Source organism: Ischnura elegans, chromosome 3 (assembly GCF_921293095.1).
Source record: "Ischnura elegans chromosome 3, ioIscEleg1.1, whole genome shotgun sequence".
In the NCBI taxonomy this organism is placed as follows: domain Eukaryota; kingdom Metazoa; phylum Arthropoda; class Insecta; order Odonata; family Coenagrionidae; genus Ischnura; species Ischnura elegans.
The window spans coordinates 49,304,561-49,331,305 of NC_060248.1; the positions used below are offsets into that span (position 1 = coordinate 49,304,561).

At 37.6% G+C, this 26,745-nt stretch overlaps 2 protein-coding genes across 8 annotated transcripts in view; both read right to left on the reverse strand.

Annotated features, from left to right (window-relative positions):
- The window catches only part of LOC124155750 (oxysterol-binding protein 1), a 57,421-nt gene extending 48,426 nt beyond the window's left edge, over positions 1-8,995 (reverse strand). For 2 of the 6 annotated variants that reach the window (XM_046529830.1, XM_046529826.1), the window contains exons 1-3: positions 8,376-8,995; positions 7,717-7,779; positions 4,170-4,375 (exon numbers count right to left, since the gene is read on the reverse strand). In XM_046529830.1, the coding sequence (XP_046385786.1) occupies positions 4,170-4,375; positions 7,717-7,779; positions 8,376-8,497 (391 nt within the window). In that variant the 5' untranslated portion in view covers positions 8,498-8,995. The remainder of the gene's footprint in view (positions 1-4,169; positions 4,376-7,716; positions 7,780-8,375) is intronic. The other 4 variants (XM_046529827.1, XM_046529828.1, XM_046529829.1 and 1 more) reach the window with 4 other exon arrangements.
- Positions 8,996-18,188: 9,193 nt separating this feature from the next.
- Positions 18,189-26,032, reverse strand: LOC124155752. 2 transcript variants are annotated; one of them, XM_046529834.1, is made up of 6 exons: positions 25,939-26,032; positions 25,690-25,826; positions 21,379-22,420; positions 20,879-21,292; positions 18,737-18,900; positions 18,189-18,648 (listed from the first exon to the last, which is right to left on the reverse strand). In XM_046529834.1, the coding sequence occupies exons 3-6, from the start codon at positions 22,405-22,407 to the stop codon at positions 18,528-18,530; spliced, it is 1,728 nt and encodes a 575-aa protein (XP_046385790.1). In that variant the 5' UTR covers positions 22,408-22,420; positions 25,690-25,826; positions 25,939-26,032; the 3' UTR covers positions 18,189-18,527. The 2 variants fall into 2 exon arrangements, with proteins under 2 accessions (XP_046385790.1, XP_046385789.1); XM_046529833.1 differs by lacking the exons at positions 25,690-25,826; positions 25,939-26,032 and adding an exon at positions 24,832-24,907.
- Positions 26,033-26,745: the final 713 nt, after the last annotated feature.

Below are 26,745 nucleotides of genomic sequence, written 5' to 3' on the forward strand. Positions count from 1 at the left end.
AACATTAATCTATTATTTATTACGAAGTTCTTGTTTTTACGAAGCATATCATTGGTACCGACGAGAAAGCTAATCCAATCTATAGTAAGAGAAACGTTATTATGAAATTTTCATTATTACGAAATTACAAACCTCAGTTCCGGTCCCCGGGGGTATAAAGTGAACTTTATTTAACAGTGTTTAATAACACACTAACAGCACTTTTAAAGGTGGATATACACTAATTTATGCCATTATCATTGCGCTATGTATAAGTTCTCCTCGTGCACTGTGCCCAAGAGTGAGAATTGTAGTTCTTTCTTTAGCAGGAGACACTTCAGTAACCAAGCTACATCATACAATGAGCTTCATTCCTGTGTAATCATGGTGACCCCCTCATAATTACGATCAGTATGTCCTCTTCTTATGAACATTGGATTAACGAAGTTTCAGTGACATTCGAAAAATTCAAGCGTGTGCGAAATTTCAAATTTGGCGTCTTTGGAGTTGGCTGATGCGACACAGCATGGCATAAAGAAACTCGCACTTTGCACACAGACTGAACAGTGTCAATTAAATCCGTTGTGAAGGCAGTAACTGTTAAGCATTTTGCCCATTCTTCCTTCCTGTGGACAGTGCATTTTATTCGGCTCCATCCGCGTCCCACATGCAGTGAGATCAGTTCCGTAACAATCGTCAGTGTATACAAGATTGCAATGTAGTATTGCATTTTGCAGGATACCCACACTTTACGATACTCTGCATAGGTTTATCAACTTACGAACAAGGTCTTGGAATGCATCTTGCTCGTATGTCGATGACTTACTCTATATGTTACATGATTTATTGGGTATATAATACTCTGAAGCTATTCCGCAGTGCAAGTATAAGTATGGGAGATTGAGGAGACAAGGAATTTTGGCCAAGTATGTTTCTTTTTGCAAGGATTCCTGAAAGAAACACTCTTATGAAGTTCATTATCTCAAACCTCTGGTTTTTTGGCCCTGTAAACTTCATAATAATGAGATTTTACTGTAATACATAACAGCAGTAACATGTTGCACGAAATGGGAACACGTTTTTTTTAGATATATTCAAGGTAGTTCAAGATTTCTTTTTCAAAATCAATTTTGACAGTCCTACTTAAGATAAAAAAGAATTGAGAGTATTTAAGAATGGGCATTGAAGAGGAGACAGGCAGTCACCAATCCCAGCATTGTCACACTATGAGTGCAATTTGGATGTTAGTTTAAGCCAATTTCTGACAAATACCTTAAGCCTCCTTTACAATTACATGTCACCACTACAGAGTTGAAAAGTGTAGAAGAGCAAAAATTAGTTTAAAACAACTTAAACTGAAATTAAAAGACTTCATGCAGTTGTTAGCTAGGCTCAACTTTCTCTTACATTTAGCCAATAACAAGGAAGATGGCACAGCCAATTAACAGTCATATAAACTCTCAGATGCCCACTGTGACCACTTTCATGGTTGATGAACAGTCTGAGATATAATCGGCAGAATGTTTTACTAATAAGTCAAACTCTACCAAGTAGACTTGTTTAGTTTTTTTTTAATTGTTGAACTTTGATTGCAAAATACAGGTTAATTGGGATTTTTCCTCATACGATGCAGTACTCCTATTATGCATGGAGAATTTTATCATAGATTTTCAAATCCCATTGCAAAGGAAATGAGAGCACAATCCTCTTTTCGAGTTCCTGGATTTTAAGTTTTCTGCTTTTTGACAGTTTGTATGCATTTTGGATCTCATCAATAATTACTTCTTCCATCTTTTTCCATTTTACATTTTCATACTTACCATACCTTATATTGAGGGTCACTAGAAATGTACAAAATAAGAACTTGCAGTAAAAATTAGCCTCTATTTGGTGTATGAACTGCGGTTAATAATTGGCACCCGCAATAACTTGTCAGTGAAGGTAGTGCTTGAACATGGAAAGCCTAGTTAGCTGAAGTAAAGTCTAAATAGCTCCGTTAACTTAAATAGCATTCAATTAAGCATTGTGAAAAACCTCAAGGGCTTTTCTTTACTTTGCCTCTTTTCAGTTTCACTTCCACTTAATTCTCTCATGGATTGACTGAAAGGAATGGAAATCTAGTATCCCTGTCTATATGAGTGGTTTCTTCTTATTGTTGGACAGCTACTTGAGCATCTGCCTTGGGTGATGTCTCTTGTTTCCCCATCTGACTTGACAATGAGGCTTACTTATCAAGAAATATTGAACAGTTTTACTTCCAGCAGGTTTCAAAATACCGTGTTCACTCGTGTAAGCCGTGCCCTTGTGTATCCCGCGCACCCCCATTTTTGGGCCGGCTCGTGAGGAATAAAACTTCTCAGGGCTAGTGGTCTAATATAATTTTGAGTTTCATGTGAACCCTGCACCCCGCTTTTTTTACCGGCATTTCCAGAAAAAAAAGGTGCACGGCTTCTACGAGTAAATACGGTAGTGTCTTTCTTTCACATATTTCTCAAAGTGTGGCCCTTTTTCACTGCCAACACATTTTAATGTCTAATCACAAATAATGAGTATTTATGCACACTCTGAATTACAAAAGACAGCTGCATTACTCTTGTGGCATGATATCAAATTTCTTATGAAATTTCAAAAATATGTATGTACTATGAAATCATTAAAATGAAATATTGAATCATGCAAACTTTGAGGAGAACCAAAAGATACCCCACATCATTACCATAATTCATTCCCACAATTAAGACAAAGGCATAGCAAAGGACTTTGCCAAAGGAAAACCAAATACAGAAAAAAAGAAAGAGAGTATAAGAAATGTTCTTCACTAAGAATAACTAGAAATACGATGAGCCAACATTAGGGGTTGAGTATTTGGCCAAAAATCATTGGGAACCAGGCTCAATAAGTGGATGTCGACTATAGCCTTTCACAATAATGCACAAAGACTGTAGCATTTCCATATTTGAGTTTAGATAGCACAATTTCACCCCTAAGTCGATATAGAAATATTCTCAATGAAAAAATTAATAGAAAATTTGTTCAGTGAGAGGTGAAAATGCCCTAAACTCATATTGATCTCATTACTGTAACAATCAAATAGAGCATCTAAGTATATCTAAATACATAAGGAAATATGTTAATGATAAATAGCTACAAATAACCACCATGTACCAATTTTACCTTAGAAGTTTATTACATTTTTAATATTCCTAAAGGATGAATCAACCATAGTTTACCACATACCCATTCAACTACTTGTACCACCAATGATAAGGATTCCTTTTCTCTCACCATCATTCATGACTACATGTTTTTTATACTTGACCACCTACATGATCTCCAGCTGCACTCTATCAGTGGATGACAGCAAGAATGTGATGTATTTGCTTATATTATTGCCATGAGAAAAAGTCTACTGGACTAGGAATAGATCCATGAGGGGTACTGTGCAAACCACTACACCATTCCAATGCCTTGATTTCCCATGCAACTTACATTTAGCAACATGGACCTAGGTAAATTGGAAAGGGAATCAAGGAACCCAGATAATGTAGTGGTCTGCCAGCGGTCAGAAAAGCCAAAGGTCTATACCCAGTCCATGGAAATTTTGAGAATTTCCCTGCCATAGTTGCCATAGTGGCAGGGTTGAAATATGCCACATCGGTGCGTATTGATCTGATTAAGAAAGTAAAATCCTTTGTAACCCAACAGAGGATATGTCTCATAACAGTAACAAACAACAAAAATGAGTGTGATAAGCACAGATTGATGTTCCTTGAACTTTTACATGAAAAATAAATACATGGCTCAAGCCTGAAGGACCAAGTGGCAATTCAACGGCAAAAACAAATTCATGGACTTTAAAAATCAAAATGGTAAACTGATGGGGGGAAATACGAAAAATCAATGCATTATTAGAAACAATCACACTAACTGCTGTAAATACACCAATTTGATATCCTATAACAACCACAGAAAATGGCACACAAGGTCTCCATACGAATTTCTAATATTTAAGGCCTTCACATTTAAACTTAGAAAACACCAATTAATTTACTCACAATTTTTTCATAGCATAGAAAATAACACCAAATATATACAATGTTAATTTGATCACTTACATTTTTAAGAAAGACCTAAAGCAAAAAAAGGGGTTTTCCAGGGAGCTATCATTACTATCAATGAGTAGTACTCACCAGATTCAATGAGGTGTATGGCTTGTGCTTTAGCAAGTTCCAAAGCAGTTACCCAACGCTGGCGTTCAACTTCTGTGAAGGCCTTGATGTGGAAAGTTTGAGTACCACCATTAGATATAACAAATGAGCACGACTCTTCAGTGTGAATTATGGCACCATGCAGACTAATAGATCCACGACATGTGTGCATTACTTCCGCCTGATTCCTGCAAATGAAATCATTGCCACATTTAGAACTCTAATAGTTATAGTCTGAAGTAAACAAATGACTAACAGAGATTATGAAATCAAAGCTACCTCATGAAAATTCCACATTCAGCCTCGTAAGTCTGAGTCGGGCAACCTATCAAATCTTATAAAAATAATTACACATGAAAAGCAAATTGCTGACTAAGCATATGTTATGATCACAACTCTTTTTGATTTCTTACTGTGCAGTGCCAAAACTTACATGCACTTTTCACAAAGGTACCTATATATACTTCGTATCAATAAAAAAATTCCTTCTTTCTCATGCTAATCCATAATATCTATGGATATGATCCTTCCTTTATCTGAATATATATAATCTAAGATACCTTTCTGAACAACCAGTGTGTTAAACTTTTCCTATCATCACTCACTAACAAAATGATCGATATCTATACCTCAATTTTCTCTTTTTCTATACTACTCTCATAAATTCAGACTGAAAATGCTGGTGTTGCAATTGATAGTGAGTAACCACATTAATAATGTGAACCCCTAAATGACTAATAATTAGCCACTATCCCAGTTTAAACAAACCATCAGTATAATCCTAAATTTGAAAACAATTTCCAGCTCGATGACTGAAATGGCAGAAGTAGGGAGTGCTTCCTTCTCATAATTAATAACAGTGCATTAGTAATGACCATGGATGGGGAAGCTCAATTGAATTATCAAAAAGGATAATCTATTATTGACTATTCTTCTTCAAATATTTCAACGGCATAATTAGCCAGAGTCATCACTACCTCTTCTAAAGATATTGACATTGAGTACCAACAATTTCAGACAATTTTTTGTTTTGCAGGGATATATAGAGCACAAAATGCATCAATTTGGTTTGAATTAATACACAGTCACCAGAGATAGGTCAAGTACCAAAAAAATGTAACTAGGCTCAATTATACTTACTTTCAAAGATTGTAATCAGTTACAAGTTCAAATAATTATTAGCTGCAGTTATAAGTGCCTTCACAGTTTACTTTTTGGGATATTTAAAAAAATACCAAACAAGGCATGTAAACCACAATTGGATGAATTTTGTAAACTACTACGGAACTTTGCACATATGAAGAGAACTGACAAAATTGCAGCCATTCAGGCACTTTTAATTGTTTTGTGTATTAATATAGATATTGAGGGTCAGAATTGTACACTAAATGAGATACTACCAAAATTTTAGAAAAGATGTAGCTTTTTTGAAATATGAAAAAAAAGGGGGATAATTCCAGAAATTACAAGTAGAAGCTGCTGTGAGGTGTCCAGCACACACATTCACACGGTGCAGGATTTTTTAAATACCTGCCTTGGTAGGGCATTTGCTAAAACGTAATGATTAATTTCAGAAAGCAACAAGTGATTACAAGTAAGAGTTACATGATTTAAAATTAAATGGTTACACGTAAAAAAGTAAGGGAAAAGTAATTGTTACCTAAAACTGTGTAAATTTTACTTGGTTACTCTCCATCTCTGACAGTAACCATATGCAGGAGCTTACAAAAGAACAAGTGACTGTGATGAAGGAGGAGGTTCACAAACAGAATAAGGGGAAGGGGGACTGGATCAATTGGGGACTTGCTGAGGACCGATAAATGAAAAATTCCATGGCCTGGATCTTGAATTTCAGATAATCAGAACTCTATACACTACTACTTTTATCAGTATGTATCACCATTCAGTGTAACACTGCCATTCCCGACTTTCAGGAGAATATGATGCATTGACAGTGATAACTCCATTGAGTAGTCAAAAGCTGAATACATTTCATCTCCCTGCAATGGTTGATGCTTAGTTGAAAACTTTTCAAAGAGTGGCATTACCGTCTGAAGGCGTAGACATTTTAGTGATTATTACCTTACCGTCAACTTCGTTTTGAGACAATACAGTATGGTCTCCTATTCTGCTCTAGGGGTTGATAATGTTTCCTGTTCCCCAAAAACTTATCCCAGTAGCCTTCACTTAATAACCTCACCCATGTACAGCATCATTCCCACCTCTGGCATGGCAATGAACACCATCACGCAACAGATATTTCTTTAGTACTCCCTTTCCACAAATGACCATGTAGCTTTGGTATTGCATTAAAAATAATCCATTCCCGTAATAATTATAAGCAAATCACAGCTATTGCAGATTACAAACAGTGAAAGGGGCTTAAACCAACTGCAACAAAATTCTCGATTTCTCAATACATATTACAGTCATTATAATAGACTAGAGAAGATCAATACACTGGTGATAAATGCATTGCCTAACATTTATTTCAATAGAAATGAAATGACTTGACCTCATATTTAAACACTTTGGGCTTACAATAAAATTTTCAAAGAACATAAACTAAGGTAAAATAAAAATCATTCATTGACTACAACAAATCTATCAATTGAAATAGCAGCCTCATCAAAAATTTCTTCCCCTAAATCAGCAATAAACTATAATGGAGCAACGTTGGAGCACTCAACATTACTCTTAAACAGACAATATTACTGATTAGTGTTCAAAAAATTGGTTAAGATTAACGTGTGAGCAATACTGGGTGTAGATAAGGAATAGAATGTGAAATAAAGTGCCAAAAAAGTCAATGTGTAGCTGCATAACTACCAGCAAAGCTGTGTGTAAAGCTTCATTCATATGTTATGAGAAATCAATGGCTGTGATATTACCATTTTTGTGTGTATATAGCATTGGCCATACTGATTGCAATAATAAATATTTAATACTGAAACATAGTTTTATCAGTGAATAAAAAAGTCGAGCAATCGGGAGGCATCTAGAATATTAAACATGCAACAGCTTCACAGCACCGATTAATGAATTCGCATTATAACATATTACTTTACCTAGCCTCAATGTATCCAAAAAAAAGGCAAAAAGCAAATTCGAAGCCACTAAGTTTATATCAGGGTTTATTCAAGGAAAGTTATCACTTCACCACTTGAATAGCTAGATGTGTAAATATGACAACTATTTTGTCTAAGTCACAGGCTTAGCATAATATGAGTTGCATCGTTATTTAAGTGATGTTTAAAATGTTTGAAGCATGAAAGATATTGAAGCCATGGCATTCGAGGGAGTTCCATGCCGAATGATACAAGCTCTCAAACTTATTACGAAAGTCAAACTTCCATTAATTAAACATTAATCAGGCAATAAAATTATTTCAAAACATCAATTCTGCATTAAGGTTCCCTCTGCAGCAACAAAAAGGAGAAATCTACTATACAAATTGCACGTTATATACAAAGAGGTATTTTCGCCCAAACTATAAGGGTAGGCTTTCAATAAATATTCAAATACTTACACCTCCACTCTACTTCTTCGTCGTCGCCGAATTGACAATTTGGTTCCGCCTGAATATTCGGCCCTAGAATAAACCCTGATTTGTACAGTGCATGACAACAGAGGTATAGGGCGCAAAGAATATTACTCAATGCTCTTAATAGTGTCATGACAAACTTAAAAAGAAACAAGCTGCTAGTTAAACATGCTCCGTTAAAGTCCTAAAAATTATGTTCCTACTTATGTAGGCGGTATGAATAAGCAGAATATTCATACCAAGTAAATATATCGAGACTTAAGAACCAAACCATAGTTAATTGTAGATACAGCTAAAATTGATAACACTGAAAAAAAATAAATGCTCTACATCGCCATTTATCAGGAACTGCAACTCTCTGAACGTCAAATACAATTTCTACAGTGGATTAAATGCAAAATTTTTCGATGTATACGTCTAATGGTCAATAAAACAGAAATAATCACCTCAACATAAATCACCCAAAAAGGAGGAATGAAAACTTTAATACTAGGCTGACATCGAATATTTCTGCACGATGTCATTTGGCAAAAAAATAAAAGAAACATATTTTGGTAAATTAAACTGCACAATGTTAGCATCAATCTCATTTTGAACAGAGTTATGGTAAAACTCAAAATACTGAAGGACGAGTTCAATCTTACCTGTAATAAGACAGCATTCCATTCGATAAAACGAAGTAGCGTCGTTGATAGCCTTTCAAGTAATTCGTCCACTTCAAAAGCCATCCTTTCATATTCGTATCACTCCCCTTTCCCTCGGTCATTGTGATTTTGTCGAGGAAATACTCAACATTCTTCGTACTACGAACAGTCTGAGGCCACCATTTTTACAAGATGGCAGGTGACGTTAATGAATCAGGTGTTAGGTCTATATTACGCTGTTGCCTCTGGGTCGAGGCGAGAAATCACTCGCAAGCACATTTATCGTATGCTCCAAAATTCAGGCATTCTTATTTTGGAAATAATCACCCCGTCACAATGAAAGATATACGTAAAGATGGTAATGTCATCGGGCGTATGGATCTGTGACGTAATACGATGGCTGCTAATCATTATCAAAAGATGACGAATGCAATTCGCATGTTCTTGACATATGGGAATGGTCATAAAAATCTGATCTTCGAAAGTACTATGCTGCCCACCAATTCATTCAATCTGTCTTACGAAGTTATCGATATAAAAAATAGCAGTTTCAGTCCCTTCAACTCAATTTCGGGCTCTATTTTCTTCAACTTTGATAATTAGATTAATCTGATAACATTCGTGCTATCAGCCTCGGACTTCTTTTAGGCTGCCGTGTCGTTAGACTAACCAGGGCGAACTCCACGTATATCTAGCCACCCGTTCTCATGATTACTATATTTTTCGCTCTTTCCCAACAATACCTTATGCTCTATTCTTCGACCGCCTTGAATAATCTGTCTCCGATGTTGTTCGACCGAGAACTATTGATCATCGTCACCCGTAGCTCAGTAAATATCTTCCTCCGAACTGGTCTCTACCCTAGTCAATCCCTTTCCTTAAGCTCTTTATGTCGAGAATTTCCACGTTTCCCTTCGTCACCTGACCTGTACAAGAATCATCAATCGCTGTTCCATGGTAAATACAGTATACTCAAATTCTCCCACGATCCATGTTCATAATATTTTTCGTCGTTCAGTTCCAGTAAACACACATTAGCAACTGATTGATGAATATCATAGATATTCTTGCAATAATAGAATATTTGCTCATGGACTTCAAACCTAACAATTTTCCCTTGCCGTCCGTTTCGACATATCAATGAACTTCGAGCTGAAACATGAGGGTGGTGAGAGACGGTCATGTGTGTCACTTGTCGATTGGTGTCGTGAGAAAGCTGTTGTGAACCATAATCATCTCCAGCAACCACCATCATTAGGATTAAGGCTTCTCCTGCAGTACACAGGTGTTGTTCTGTAGTCTGGACGAAAAAGAGGACATGAATGTTTGAATTGCAATGACAGATTCTTCTTGAATATGACGATCTCATTACTATTCAATCAAAAGCATCTTCACTTTCATAATCTTAAACTGCTTTTTAATCTATGAAATTTGCTTGCTCTCAATTCCAGTCCATAACCAGAAAATTTGTAGACCACATCATAAATCAAGCCAGCAGTCAAGTACATATCCATAACCCTCCATGATTCATACACCTTTATGATGATTAGTAATGTAAGCATGGGCGTACCCATTGAGGGGGCAGCTCCCCTCAAAAATCGTTAGTATCTTTAAGGAAAATAGTATTTTTTCAAGCAAATAATTTTAAAAACTAATATAGACAGTTTCCTAAAAATGTTGATTTCATTCATATTTTCCATGCTTAAATCTTACCTACAACTTGAACAACCATGGCTTGCCCCTTCCCCCTAGTTTTGATCCTGAGTACGCCCTTGAATGTAAGGACTCCTATCCAAGCATCAACCCATTACACACCCACCGAGGCACCTGCCATACCTTAAGAACTATGGATGAGAATGCACGAAATAAAATGAAAAGGTGATTTGAGCTGGAATGCTGGCTTCAAATCCAGGTGATAGCCTAGATTTTTCTGTGGTAGCCTGATCCATGCTTGAGAGCTCTGTGGAGGATACTTCATCTAGAGTAAGTTATATGCTATAAGATAAGCTGCAGTCTCTTGACACCTTTCATGAAGAGCAGGCCAAATTTAGCTTAGGTGAAGCATCAGCTGAACCCAACTCAGGATTTCTCACCATCCTTCATTCTCTACACATCCTTCATTCTCTACCCTTCCCTCATGGTGAAAATAACGTAAGCTGTTGGTCCAAATACCAATACCAGCATTGGGATGGCTGAATAACCTCAAAGCTACACATTCACAAGACAGAACTGTGACCCCTTACAACTTTTAAATCAAGCATTATCTATAGATTACAATCAGGTTTCCTCCCAGGCAAAGAATCACCTAGTGAACAATAAACTTCGTGTATACATAATATATACTCCACAGATGTCACATTGAAAATTTCCCGAATTCTGGCATACAAAATTTTATACTATGAAGTCCCAACGTGTTAAAGGCATGGTGGTTTTCTCATTTTTACTTTAAGCTTGACCTATTGATTAAGTTCTTTGCAGTGAGACATTCTGGGTTTTATGATAAAATAAAAGATCTGGTGCTTTCTCAGCGAATTAATTGTAAATAATTCTTTTGGGTTTCCAGCTTGGAGATAGAATCCATCTTGTCAAACATTCTGAATGATATCAGAACCAAGGGCTCTCAGAGGACAAGGAGCACGATAGACCTGAAAAGGTTGCACCTGATGGATTCCATCACCTAGCTGGAAACCAGAGAGGACTTTATCCAACAAAGTAGCCAGTTTCAAGTACAAACACCACGTAAAAAAGACCCTCACACTATGCACGAAGTTCAACAAGGATAAGAAACCAGTGCTAGAGGAATCTGGCCTTTCAAGACATCTCCCTTGCTTTTTTTGTCAGAGCTGGAATCATGTTTAAAAATACTCCAATTTTCTTCAATAGGTATATCCAAGTATCCAAAACATTGCAGTATGAGTATCAATGAGTTGATTTGATGCAGATATAAGCTAAGTTGTGCTGCAAAAGAGACCTCAGCAACTTCATGGTTGCCAAAATTTAGAATCACTACCTCCAAACGCCGGTGAATATCAGGTCATGGCTCATGACAAATTTAGCATCCCTAACTACCAAATCTTGCGGCTGAGCTTTAAGCCACCAAGTGCGTTCACCGGGTTGCGGATGGTGGGTCAACCTCTAGATATAGAGGTTAGCTGCGAGATAAGCGAGTTCTCTCATTGAATAAGCAGTTGTGGACATAAAGCGGCGGTAATCCGAGGTGGTATGGGTCTATCCCTGGGTGAGATAGGCTATATAAATGATACATTAAACCTGTGAAGATACCGTGACTTGGCGATGAGAGGCCGCCAACAATTATGCCTCACATCACCCGGAGGAGAGGGCAGCAGCTCTTCTTCATATGAGTGAAGGTGGAGACCACGGTGTTCAGTACAGCGACACTCATTGCACTTCAGGCATGGTAACATTTACTTTAACGGCTGTAGTACTGCAATGTGGAAGGCAAGGGGAAACCACCACATTATTATCCCGAGGAGTCGCAGCTACTCCAACTTTAAATAATCTGACATGATGGAATTCTCTCGGGTAAAAAATTCCGGAGGTAAACTAGTCCCCCATTCGGATCTCCGGGCAGGGACTACCTGAGAGGGTACATTGGTCAATTGTGATAAAGTTATGAGGATAGGTACATGGAACGTGAGATCACTCAGGACTTGCGGTAAGCTAGAAAACCTTAAGGTGGAAATGAAAAGATTGAATATCGACGTGCTAGGAATCAGCGAAATGAAATGGCCTGAGGAGGGAGACTTTTGGAGTGGAAGCTATAGGATTATACACACAGGATCCCTGAACGGTAATGCTGGGGTTGGGATAATGCTCAGAAAGAGCGCCGGAATGCATGTGAAAAGCTTCCTACAGTACAATGAAAGGATAGTTATGGTAAAGATAGAGACTAAGCCGGTAGATACCGTAGTGGTACAGGTCTACATGCCTACGACAGACTACGAGGATGAAGAAGTTGAAGACGTCTACGATGATATCAAGGGAGTAATCAAACAGGTAAGGGGTGAAGAAAACCTTATTGTTTTAGGTGATTGGAACGCTGTCGTCGGCGAAGGTCAAGATGGAAGAATAACCGGAAAATATGGATAAGGAAATAGAAATGGAAGAGGAGAAAGGCTCCTGGAATTCTGCACAGAACACAAATAAGTGGTTGCCAACACACTATTTAAGAATCACATGCGAAGAAGATACACATGGAAAATGCCAGGAGACAAAAGACTATTTCAACTAGACTATATTTTAGTGAAGCAGAGGTTTAGGAACCAGAGAAAGGACTGCAAAAGCTACCCGGGGGGCAGATATCGACAGTGATCATTATCTAGTGATGATGAAATACCATCTGAAATTCAAGAAATTGAAGAAATCAACAAAGAACGCCTGGAACAAAGAAGTAATGGAGTGCAAGATAGGATTAGATCAGTCTGAAAAATCAGTTGAGAATAACTGGACTAACATAAAAAGTGGGTTTCAGGAGGCCGCTAGAGAAGTTCTAGGGAGAAGAAAACGTGTTAAGAAAAAGCCATGGATCACGGATGAAGTCCTAGACCTCATTGAAGAACGGAGAAAGTATAAAAATATGAATACTGAGGAAGGACAGGTTTGCTACTAGAGAATAAAGAACGAGATTTGCAGCAAAGCGAGGAAAGCCAGAGAAGCGTGGATGAGGAACATATTTGAGGACGTGCAAAATAACCTTGTACAAGGGAAAGTGGAAGCGGCCTATAGAATAGTGAGGAACCATTTCAAGGAACGAAACACAAAATGTAATACCATAAGGGACAAGAATGGAAACATTCTAATTGAAAACGAAGACAAAGCCAAGAGATGGAAGGAATACCTGGAGGAATTATACAACGGAAGCAAACTTAGCTGAAAAGTTATCGAAGAGGAAAGTGAAGTTGAAAAGGATGACATTGGAGCAAGCATCTTAAGATCGGAATTTGATGCTGCAATAGAGACCTGCGAAAGAATAAGGCCCCAGGAATAGATGACATTCCAGCAGAGCTAATTGAAAATGCACGAGAAAAGGTCTTAACTCAACTGTATAAAACTATCTGCGATATGTACTCAGCAGGAGATTTACCTAGTGACTTCGAGAAGAACATCATCATTCCCATACCCAAAAAGAAGAGAGCTGAGAAGTGCGAAGAATTTAGGACCATAAGCCTGGCGACACATGCGTCGAAGATTCTGACAAGAATCATTTACAGGAGAATAGAACGAAGAGCAGAAGAATTCCTGGATGAGGACCAATTCGGATTTAGGAAAAGCAGGGGCACAAGGGAAGCAATTTTGGCACTTAGGATGCTCATAGAGAAGAGATTGGAGAAAAACAAACCGACTTTCATAGCATTTGTCGATTTAGAGAAGGCATTTGATAACGTGGAATGGAATGCAATGCTTAGAATTCTGAAAGAAATCGGCGTACTCTACAACGATCGTAGAATTATTCATAGTTTGAATAAAAACCAAGTAGCTGTGATAAAATGTGGACCAAACGGTGCAGAAGCAAGAATAAGAAAAGGGGTGAGACGAGGTTGTGCGCTTTCCCCCTTAATTTTTAATGTTTACATAGAGAAAGCCATCAATGAAAACAAGGATAAAGCTTCGGGTGTCAATATCCACGGAGAAAAAATTAGCATGCTGCGATTTGCTGACGACATAGCAGTCATAGCCGAGACAGAAGGATTTAAAGAAGACGTTGACAAAGATGGAAAGGACAATGGCCAGATATCAGCAGAAAATCAACAAAAAGAAGACTAAGATATTAGTTTGCAGCAAAAGAGAGGAGGCTAAAACAAACATCAACCTAGGAAAGCATAAACTTGAAGAGGTGAACAAGTTTTCTTACCTGGGAATTACCAGCGATGGACGGAGCAAGAAAGAAATACACAGTAGAATAGCGCAGGCGAAGAGGGCTTTCTACACAAAGAAGAATCTTCTTACAGCTGAAAATACCAGCATGGAAGTAAGGAAACAATTCCTCAGATGCTACATATGGAGTATGTTTCTCTACGGAAGCGAGGCTTGGACATTGACAGCAGCAAAGAAGTCAAGAGTGGAAGCATTCGAAATGTGGTAAGAAGAGTGGGAGAAAAGAGAAACCTCCTAAAAACCTTATGCAGAGGAAGGGACAACTTAGTTGGCCACATTTTGAGGCCCGATGGTCTGATGAAGACAATCGTTGAAGGACTAGTGGAAGGGAAAAATGGCAAGGGAAGGCCCCGAATGAGTTATATAAGACAGGTTATAAAGGATGTAAAAGAGAAGAAATATGTAGGTATGAAAAGATTAGCGGATAGGAGAGAGAAATGGAGAGCTGCGTCAAACCAATCTTAGGATTGTTGACTAATGATGATGATGAACTACCAAATATCTATTCCAATGTTCAGAGGGGGTTCGGGAGAGAGAGCCTTCCCAAGAAAAATTTGATTAATCAAAAAATCAAAAAGTTCAGTATTGAACAAAAAATTTGTGGCTAAGCTTTAAACTTCTGAGAGCACCCACCGGATAGTGGATGGTGGGTTGACCTCTAGGTAAAGAGTTAAGCTGCAATAATAGCGAGTTAACTCGTCTAATAAGCAGAGGGCAATAAGAAAATGCCATTAACTATGAAAAAATTTGTGACTACATATGAGCTGAAAAGTTGAAAGCTCCAAAATGCAAAAAAAAAAAAATATTGCTTTGCAGTAGAAGAGATAGGGTAAAGACCAACCTGAACCTACGAAACCATATCTTGAGGAGGTAAGGAGTTCTATTACTTGGGTAGCCCAGTAACCAATGATGAACAAGGCAAGAAGGCTATAAACATAGCGTTACTCCAGGCCTAAACTGGTAGAATTCCAATACTTATTAAATAAGAGCTTACTTGCAATTTTCTAAACTTACTTCAATTTTCTCTACATGACTGTTTTCAAAACATTTTATACAAACATCATGTAACCCTTGTATCCATTGTGTACCACTCTCAACTGACAATACATAATACAAAATGTATTGAAACTGGGCGTGCAAAGAAAATTTATGTATTTGAGGCAAATTTCCAGTAAGTATTAATTTAAAATTAGCAACTATTAGAGTCTGTAAAACAAGAAATAATGGAACTTCACAAAATTTTTTCATTGCAATCAACTGATACGGCATAGATAATGCAGGCACATACAACTTTTTCTCTAACCCCCCTCATTGTCTCCTCTTCAGCTTTATTTATTTATTTATTTCAAACACCACCGAAAACAGCACTGTTCGGCCTTTACTTCGGGGTTTATAACATTTAACAATCACAAACATCCATGCCCTGGATAAGGGTAACTTACCCAGGCGGGACTCGAACCCGCGACCTTCGGTTTGGCAGGCGAGGACTTTACCCCGCCGCCACCGAGGCCGGCCAAATGGGGGTTTACAGCAGCTGCATGTTTGAAAACTCCCAGAGATTTCCAGACTTCACGGACATATTAATGTAAAATTGATTTCTTCTCATTAGTAATAAAAGTGTTTCATGTTTTTTTGGTGGTTGAAGTTAAGGATATTTTTCTAAATGAATGTGTGGAGGAAAATAAAAATAAGCTGATGTTAAAGACCTTAAAGATATTTTGATTGAAAATCACACCACCATTTCTTCTCAGATTTAAATAACATCATGGTGGATCTTAGGAAGAACATTATATTGTCGCCAGAATTCAATAGTAATAGCATTAAAATAAAAGGATTAACAAATTAAATTTAAACAACCCCAATTTGCTGAAGACATGTTTTTCTACTCCACTGGCTCACAGGATATGTATGACAATCAAAAACACAATTTACTTACATTGAAAACATTGTACTTACTTTCGGTGATTAATGGAATGCGAAATGGGACAACACAAGGGAAATTTTATTTAAGTTAGCAAATAGCTAAAAATGGCAATTTATTTCTGTTGCTGTGGTAAAGAAACCCCAGGAAATTACCTAGCCGACTCAAAAATTCCCACAGATTTTCCTCATACAGTAGACTCTCGTTATTACGAAGTCAACGGGACCGAAAAACCGGAGGTTCGAAATAACGGAGTTCGTATGAACGTTACTTTCAGGAATCATCGAAAGAAAAAAAAACATACTTTGTCAAAATTTCATGAATCTTCAATCTCCCGCATTTATAATCTTCAGAGCCAAGTGTATAATATATGCGAAATTATGCGCAAGTCCTCGATACACGAAGAAGATTCTTTGCGAGACATTGCTCGTTATAGTTGATAAACCTATTCAAGGCGTCGAGGAGAGTGGTTATCCTGCATAATGCAACACTGCATCACAATAATGCGTTAACTCACGAACTGATCTAGCTTGCAACGTAGCCGGAGCCGAAAAAAATCGCTGTCCGCGGGAAGAAAGAATAGGCGAAAGGCTGAATAGTTCCTGACTTGACACCGGATTAAATGATACTTTGTTCTGATTATGCCCAAAAAGCGAGTTCCTCTACGCCACGTAGTGTCACATCGGCAAACTCCGAAGGCGCCAAATTTGAAATTTCGGGCGCACTTCAATTTTTCGAATATTCGTACCTCTGAAAGTTCGTAAATCCAATGTGCGTAGGAAGAGGATTAACTATACGTCCAATTTACTAGCGTAAATGAGTGGGTCACCATAATTCCACAGGAATAAAGCCTATATATAATGTTGAGTGCATATTGAAGTATCTCCCATTGAAGAAAGAACCAAAAGTGACGCTCTCGGACACAGTACAAGAAGAGAACTTAAACGTAGATCAACGATGATAACGTAGCGAAGTGTATATCCACCTAAATGCCGTTGCAATTTCGCGGAACTTAGTAATATAGTTCATTTTGTAACAGCCGGGACCGGGACTGAGGTTCGTAATACGTTTATTTTTACTCTAGATTGGATAGTTTTTTTCGTCGGGACCAACGAATTGCTTCGTAATAACGAGAGCTTCATTAACATTACACAGATCTCAGAGCCCTTTATCTGGATTTCAGTATGTACAACAGGAATGTCTCTCTTGAACTTGAGGATGATACTATGCATTGAGACTTACATCATGAAATGTAAACATGAGATCTTACCAAGTTCTTTCTTTACTTATGACAGGAATCAGCCAATTCTCCTCACCATACCATGGGCTTTCTCCCAAGGGCTACAGCCTCGCAATGGAAATCAAAAGCATTTTTGTACCAAATACCCTTTAGCTAGATTATTGCCAACTGTTCCCAGCACAGCCTCAGAGCTAGATAAGTTGGAGGGTGGGAGGCACACATAAAAGGTAGGCCATGCAAGTTATCATGCTAAAAAAAGTGAAAATGGACATTGGAAATGCCAAAAACACCTTTTTCTCCTCAGAACGTGGAAGTAGAAAAAAAAAAGATAGAGCTCAGGAAACTATGGGGCTTGACCACTCTACAAGCTTCTACTGCTCTCAGAAATGGAAGATTCATGGTCTCAGCATTTATCTTAAAATAAAAACCTAAAAATTGAAAAAAGTAACAGAACAAAGAAATGAAAACAATGGAAAAAGTTACAAAAGAGAATAATAGCAAATAATGAGTAGTAATAAGACATTTAGAGACGATCTGAGGAGGAAAATCCAAAACAGGATAAGGAGAAAGGCAGTACAGTAGACCTTCAATTTACGATATTAATCCATAATGGAGGAGCGATCGTACAGAGAGTGCTATCATATGTTGAATCTGCATTATTTCTGTAGAAAACTGCTTCCCTTGAACTTATTACAACCATATTAAAATTTAAGCTACAACAGATGTGTTTCACTTGAGTTGGAAGTAAAAAAAAACATTTTCATCTTGATAATTATATATTAGAAAAATATAAGTCTTTCTTAACTTCACAAGGACACATAAAGCATTTATATTATTTTTATAATTTTCAAAAAAAATATCGATACCTCTTGTTATCACATGTAACTGAGCTCCAGAATCTACTGTCACCATCACCCCTCTCAGCAGCACACCATGATAATATAAAATTAGCACCTCAAGATTTTAGTCATACAAAGCAAGTCACAAAGTTCTTAATCATTATTACACTTAAATATAACCAGTAAAAAGATAAAGGGAAGTTTTTACAGAATCTCAGTGTGAAAGTCCAAGTTGAAAGGAGGCCAAGGATTCATGATTACAAATCTGTTATAAGAGCTTCTTTGAACTGGTTTCCCAGACTGGTAGATATGGCACTTTTTCCTCGCAGTCTGGTGGCAGAATCCTTTTTGCGCAAGACCCAAGTGAATGGATTTTCCCTTTGAACAGATGTGAGAAATGACATCAGAAACTCCACCAAAATAGAAAAAATACCAATAGCAACAAAAAAGGATCAAGCCGACTAACCTGGGTGAATTTGAAGGGGACTTTAAACGCAAACTATCATCCTTCCCAGCTCTCTTTCTATCCCAGCTCTTACGCCTCTGCACACAAGACCTCAATTTTACAGACTGCAACATTTCTAAAGAAACAACTGGTCCATTGGGGGTTGACATATTTCTGTCGATCCTCTGATGGATTGATCATGCAAAGAAATCAGATTGATTGATTGATTCAACTACATACAGAAGCAAAGAGAGAGGAATATTTTACATACCCACCAACCATAGATATTTATTTTGAGCTAAAAAAACTGCATGAACTGCTTTAACATACATTATGTACATCTAGATAGTTTTAGAACCATGGCTCCCAACCTGGGATGGACTAAATATGCATTCACATCTAAAAAGGGCTGCACATTTAATAGAGTGAAATAACTTCCCTTTCTTTATTTAACATTGACCACAGAAAGAGACTTGTCTTTAGTCGGTAAGCGCTCAACTACTGGTACATAACATAAGAGTAACGAAGAGATAAAAAGGGCACTAATTGGAATCTGGCCAGGCAAAATTGAAAGGCACATTAAACCCCACAATACATGAAGTCTCGATGCTTCTAAGGGTTAAGAATGAGCAGTTTACCGGTTGAGCAATAAATAGATGACTGTGAGCCTCTGTACGCAATGGTTGACCAGTTGTGATAGCGAATTACTTAGCACGAAAATCAAGAAAGGTTCTTCTAGTACTTGTTAATTGCAACGCACATGCTAATTGCTATAGTGAGTTAAAAAATAATCAGTTGGAATTTATTCCTCCGAACACAACATCCTTGGTGCAACCAATGTATATGGAGATAATTATAAATTTGAAAAAAATTTACTGTGGGAAATAAGAAGATAATATTCTAGAATCTATAGAAGATTTCCGACATTGTCATCAACAGCCAACGAAGTACGCTCAAAGGTGAACATTCTGCAAGCAATTATGTTTTTGGCTGAAAGCTGGCGAGATATCACCTGTCAAGCATTTCAAAACTGTTTTTTTCATTGATGTTTGAAACCTTGCGACATAGTTTTCAACACTACAGCAGAATCTGATAGCGAAATCAACTCTAAACTGTACCAAATAGCAAGCCAAGAAGAGTTTGAAAATATCGACTGCAATTTGGACCAATGAAAACTGCGAAGTTGATATTGTTGAAACCATATTATACCGGCAGCAAGGTGAAGCTGAAGGTGAGGATAGTGATGGAGATGAAATCACACCTGAGCAGAGTCGAGTGACATCTCAGGATGCAAGGAGGTTCATTGAGGGGTTACAACTCTTCTTCATGCAAAAGGCGATGAAGGTAGCCCAATTTTGTCATTGAATTTCTGTGCCGACTTTGCTCGTATGATGAGAATGACGAGAATGCAGCAGAGTACATAAGACGAATTCCACAGACGAAGAGATATGATTTGAACAGCAAGTACTCACATGTTTATAACAATATATATGAATTATTTAGAAATAACAAATTCTCAACTAATTAACTGTGAACTTTTTCTTTAATAGAACTAAATAAAAGATTTTCATCCAGCATCACCTGAGGCCGTGAAAAATATTTTCAACGAAGTTTAATATAATTCTTAAAAAATATTAATAAATCATCTTAACTCGCTGATTTATTAAACAAATTAATAGTTAAATAAACTTGGTTTGAAAACACTTTTTAGTCTTCTTTCTATCATTCCAACATTTTTCGTGCCCATATATGAGAGATTTCACCTAATTGGGGCAAAGTGCACCTATCCCGATATGTCCAAATTAACCGGAATCTACTGTATATCCTAAAAAATAATTTTTGCCCGTGATAACCCAACAAATAGATGATATTGATAACACTAGGATTTGAAGCCCCAACTTCTTCACAAGTAATAAGGGAATGATATACAGTTATATACCTATAAAGCCTGATGCTTCCCCAACTTCATCAGAAATTTCAAAATCCCATAAAACTCCAGTTTTCCCCAACGATTAATACCGACAATATGCAAATAATATTCTCATTCAGACTGGAAAAAATTACGCACTAATTTTCTTTAATGTAATAATGCTAACTGTCATTGCCAACCAAAATTTTCTCCGATGATACTCAAGATTGTAGTAAAAAAAAACATGCACTCACTGAAGACGCAGGTGTTTTCCGCAGCTGAACTTTTCTCAAATCGTCCACAGTAATGGATGGTCTGGCGGTTGACATATCATTCTTCTGTTTATCTTTCTTCACTTTTGACAAAACAACTGGTGTACTCTGGCTGAAAATAGGCATCGGTGGTGGTGGTGGTGGTGGGGGAGGCGGAGGAGGAGGTGGAACAATGTTGGGCGCTGTGCTTTGAGCTTTCTCACATTGATTGTGAAGGGTTCCCACAGTTGCTGATGACAAGCCCTCCTTAAGTTCTTTCAGCTCTCTTTCCACCACCTCTAACCTCTGTATTACCTGGGATTCTCCATGATGCAGACAGCAAGGACAGTGCTTAGCTTCAGTTTCCACTGTCTTCAAACCCAGGAGTGAGCGGACTCGCCTCAGAGAAATCAAACTCTTTAAAGAAAAGTACAAAATTCACATATTACATCAACCTCTACAATACAGCACCGAATAAAATGCTAATGGAAAAGCTTAATTACCTGATCAGCTAGCCACTTTAGTAAAGCCAAGAAGAATGACATTGAAATAAAAAAAGGCCAATTCATATTCTCCGAATTGAGGAAGACCCATTGGACATTTGAATCATTGCTGGTACTGGCCACTACACCATCCTTTAAACAATCTGGATCTTTCCCCCCTGAGTCAACATCATCACAATTCAAGCTACTAAGAGACACCTTCTGCACAAAATTAACGTCATCTTCATCCGAGGATTTTTGAACATGAAAAGAAGACTCTGAATTGTCCAGCTCTCGATTTTGCAAATCTATAATAACTTTGCTTGAGTCTTTGTCATTGTACTTAATGTCATCTATCTGAAAATGAACAGTCTTGCTTGGAGACAAAATATGTTCTTTAGTGTATATGTTGGGTTTCCTTTCACACTTTTCCATGGAATATTCAAGATCAATTTCTTGAACCAGACATGATGGTTTCAACAAGTTATCAAGGTGCATATTACACTCACTATGTCGCTCTACCAAGGAGGTGTCATCAATAATGTTGAAGGATTTTTCACCTTTAAGATCAGAGGATACACAACAGTTAGGGTAATTATCATGAACACTCAAAGGACATACACTACTTTTCGTCAAAGATTCATCATCTTCAAGAGTATCACTGGAAGCCACCTCTTCTTTGGCAGCAGCAGATATTGAGCTGCTGGATGGGTTATCACAGTCATTTTCACTACATGTATCAGGCACCACTATTCCTTGATAGCTGGATAATTTTTGATTCTCTAACATGTTTTGATCTCTTCTTTCCTCTGGTATATCTCTGAAGTCCACAGATGGGTTAACATCTGTTTTGCTAACAACTTGTACATCAGCAACATTGACCCTTGTTTCCTTATCATTGTGCACATCTGTAACACACACTGATTTCTCCGTTCTCTGCTCCACTTCAACATTACTTGGACCATTTTGCTGATCTTTGATTCTCGTGAATCGCAATTTTTTCTGTTTTCTTTTTTTCCGTGATTTTTTTCCACGATTTCTGTACGGCATATTGAGGTAAGCCCTGAAATGATCATAATGAAAATTAATTCCTCATTTTTATTTGTATTCAACAGGAAGATATGATAATCACTAATGAATCTAAAACTTTTGCCAGTTCCACAAAAATATTTTGATAATTTTTGTTGAATTAAGTTTGAAAAATTTAGTGATATTCAACTGATGGTGATGCTACGTTTCCACTCAATTCAGAGCACTCTTGCTAGGCAGGAGTGGACTGCAATATAGCATTTTCTCAGCCTACTTAAATGAAAAATTTGTGTCCTTTGAATCATCAAACAAAACAAATTGGCCAATTAGAAATAATATTTGAACTCCCGCCAATTGCTCCGACCAACCGACATGTGATCAGGCAAGAAGTGGCCGAAAAGATTACTCCAAGAAATGCCTACTTGCTCACACTGAGCTACTGCGTAACCATAGGCGGATCTAGGGGGAGGGGGGCAAGTGCCCCTACCTACCAGACCCTTAAAAAATGTGCAAGTTTTTTAATATGGTCCCATTATGATTGCGTTCGTTTTATATTACTTGTGCCCCCCCAGATCAAAATCCTGGATACGGCCTTGCTTGTGCCCCCCCCAGAAAGAAATCCTGGATCCGCCCCTGTATGTAACATTCGGCAAAATGGCATAGCTGCAGCGGTAATTCTCTGACCAAGGGAGCCAAAAACATCAGGTAGTGAAGGAATTCTATTCAAAAGGCAGTCAAGTAGCAAGTGATGGATGAAGCAAAAAGGAAAGAGTCAGTAGAAAAGCTCATGTGAAAAAATAAATTCTTAAAATGAGGAAGCTATTATAAACACATTCAGTGCGGAGCACGTCAATTGATGTGCTCTGCTTGTCCGGCCAGGAGCCCCGCCTCCCTACGTGAATAATATCTACTTCTGAGTCTTCCAATCATGTGTATGGCCTTCAGTAAGGTTCCCTTTTTCGAACCGTGTGCGCTGTTTATAAAAAGCAGTATTTTAACAGAAGTTATGGTGCGGAAACCTCCACCTATTTTTACTTCTTATTTTTACGGCTGATTTTGACGAATTTAATGAAAAGAGGGCCTTCATTGAATGTGTTAACTGGGAAGAAGCATTGAAGTGAGAAAGAAATTCATAAGGACTAACATTTTGAGCGTGCTTCTTCACAGCAATGAGTTTGGAATGATGACAGCAGCAGGAAAGCCAACGTTGGAAGCATTCAAAATATGGTATTACAAAAGGATGTTGAGGACTACATGAATCAATAATGTGACTAGTTTAGAAGTCTTAGAAAATTTGAGTAGGAGAGAAGAGTTAGAAGAAAATAGGACAACTTAATTGGCCACATTTAGTAGGATGGTGTGATGAAGACAAATGCTGGAGAGCAAGTAGAAGACAAAAATTCCATAGGTAAAGCTAAGGTTAGATATATGGATCAGGAGATGAAAGGATGTAAAACAGAGGAATAATAGCTGTGTTACATAGTAGCTAATTGGAGAATTTGAACAGAGAGCTGCATGAAACTAACTTTATTATTGTTGGCTATTGATAGCATAGTGATAAAAGCTTTTCAACACATCCACAATAGTTTTTCCACATCCAGTGGTAGTGGTCCTGATATTTTTACGTGTACCTGCATTGTGATTGGTGACCCCCCCTGTAGGGAATGGTTTGGACTATTTGGACCTAGTTCTTGTTCTTGCAAAAATATTTATTTATTTATTTATCACATCCCCCGTAAACAGCACATAATGGCCTTTTACAACGAGGGTTTCGAATTTTAACAAAGTACAACACAAACATCCATGCCCTGGATAGGGATCACCTACCCAGGCGGGATTCGAACCCACGACCTACGGTTTGGCAGGCGAGGGCTTTACCCCACCGCCACCGAGGCCGGCCGGCGATGTATTTATAATAAAAATATGTATTTCAAGCATGTGTTAAACAAACCCAATTCACTTCCCTACAGACCCTTGGGAATAGTTCCCCACAAGATGCAAGATCCACCTTGGCACACCAGTTGCCCTATACAAAAAATAAAATACAAAAATACCCTGGGAGAACAGTCCTCTAACTTAATAGTTCCTCCCTGGTAAACCTGTTTCCCTACCATATTTTCTATGGGAAGCGTTCCAGAAGGTAACCTATTTACAGGGGAAATGAGGACTGGAAAACAAACCTGGAAATTTAAATCTAATTAACTAATTATCTGTCAAACATATATGCAAATGATAGCCATCAAAATTGCGAATAATTTTGCAATGCGTACAACGAAAAATTGGCGATCCAATAACAATCCATGTAAATTCTTGAATGAAACGCAACTTTTCAAGGCCAGTGGATAAAGAAGCGCTGATGCTCCCTGTTTCAGTAATAATTACTGGACGAGAATGGAAAGGAGAGTACAAGTTTAACAACCACAAGTATATAGTGATGATAAATACATTTTATAATACTGCCCGGGAAGACGAATAGTTCCAGAAATTGTCACAAGATTGATCATCAAATGCCACCGGTATAAAAATTTTCACGGCAAACTAAAGTGCGTAAGATAACGATAGACTGCTGATACCGATGTCATTAAACCATTCTTGACGCCCAAATTTCGAGTGGAGTACTAAGCATTAAAAAATCGCCGTTGTCACGTTATCATATGCGGAAAAATGCACACAACGAAATGCAATTGGCGATACAATAACAATCCATGTAAATTCTTGAATGAAATGCAACATGAGGGTGTATAATTTCGGTAATGAATACCCCGAAAGCTTCACGTGAACCCTCGTTAAACAGAACCAGATAAAGAAAAAAGTCCAAAAAAATCATAATCCAGAACGTCATTGATACCATTCACACAATCTACGAGTTTTAAAATGATCTACAGGAAGTGAAATGGATTTCTTTAAACTATGACCCTCAGCAAGTGATAAGGGATGTTTTAAGAGAACCTGGACCTCAATGTTTGTCCTAATTCCCGAAGTATCGACGGAAAAATGATATGGGACAACTGAATGGCTTCCAAACGAATTCATATGATTATAAATCACCATTTGCTCGTTCAATTATCACAAATATACCCATGGCACATGATGATCACACCTAACGCTATATTTCAATCGGTCTCACACTATTCTCCATGTTAAAACCATATTCGCATAAACGACAAATGGAAAGAATATAAAATATTGAAATGAAGTAATATTGACGGATCAGTTCTTCGATTACATCCATTGATAGAAAAAAAAGCCTCATTAGAATGTTTCGAGGAAATCCAAGCACACTTCTTTAAGAATGTGAATTACCTTTATGATTATCGGCGACTGGTCCGGTGTCCACATTCAGCACGAGTCCATTAAACTCGGCCTACAGATTCTGGAGCTCCCTAGGTCATTTTATTATTTTAAAATCTTACGTCATTTAGACACCGTTGACATTTGAACTTATTGACACAAGAACGAAGTGCATGTAAATCAAGAGCGAGTAAAAATCAGATCTTAGAAATAGAGTACCGCATTAAATGTGAACAACCCACAATCATGAAAATAAAATACATTTAGGGATTACAGGATGATCCAAACCAATCCAAACCCACACATGTTTACATTTTGAAGAATTTCAAATTTAAAACAATTGAAGTCTACCATGTCCTTGGTTGCAACGCTGATGTTTATTATTTACCTTATCAAATTGACTTAGTGATTTGGTAAAGTTGGAAATAAAATATGCCATGTGGAACATTGCGAAATATTTTTATGTGAATAAATTACGGAATCTAACCACATTCATCTATTCTGAAAAAAATTAAATATCAAGTACAAACGTTTTCGTGATAGAATTGGCATCATTGCATTCGCGCTCCAACAGTCAAGAACAAAAATAAAAACACCACAACAAGGGGAGAGGGACCCCAGGCTCAGGGAGGGAATACATATACATTAGCCGCGGCATTCAAACATTATATACTTTCCCTACGTGTCAGGTTAATGTGGTCCATTTTTAGCCAAATCTTGGTGCTTTGGAGGGAGCGAATGATTAGGATATCAGTAAAAACGCTATTTCATGGCACCCTCTGCCAGATTCTTGCACCTTTCAAGGGTTTCACATAGATATTAAATCGTACGTTACCTTTTCATGCCGGGTCAACAATATGTAAGTAGCGAAACTTATGGTCTTTGAATGGAAGTATTTATAATCAGGCATACTTCTTTAAAGTTGCCAACTCTCAGAAGTAGAGGAATTTATACACAATTCATAAGCCAACACACCATTTCCAACCAAATGATTTGCGATATGTGAACATACGCATGAAGTTACCACATTGCCACAGTGGTGAAATGCCAAACACAAATCATAATTAA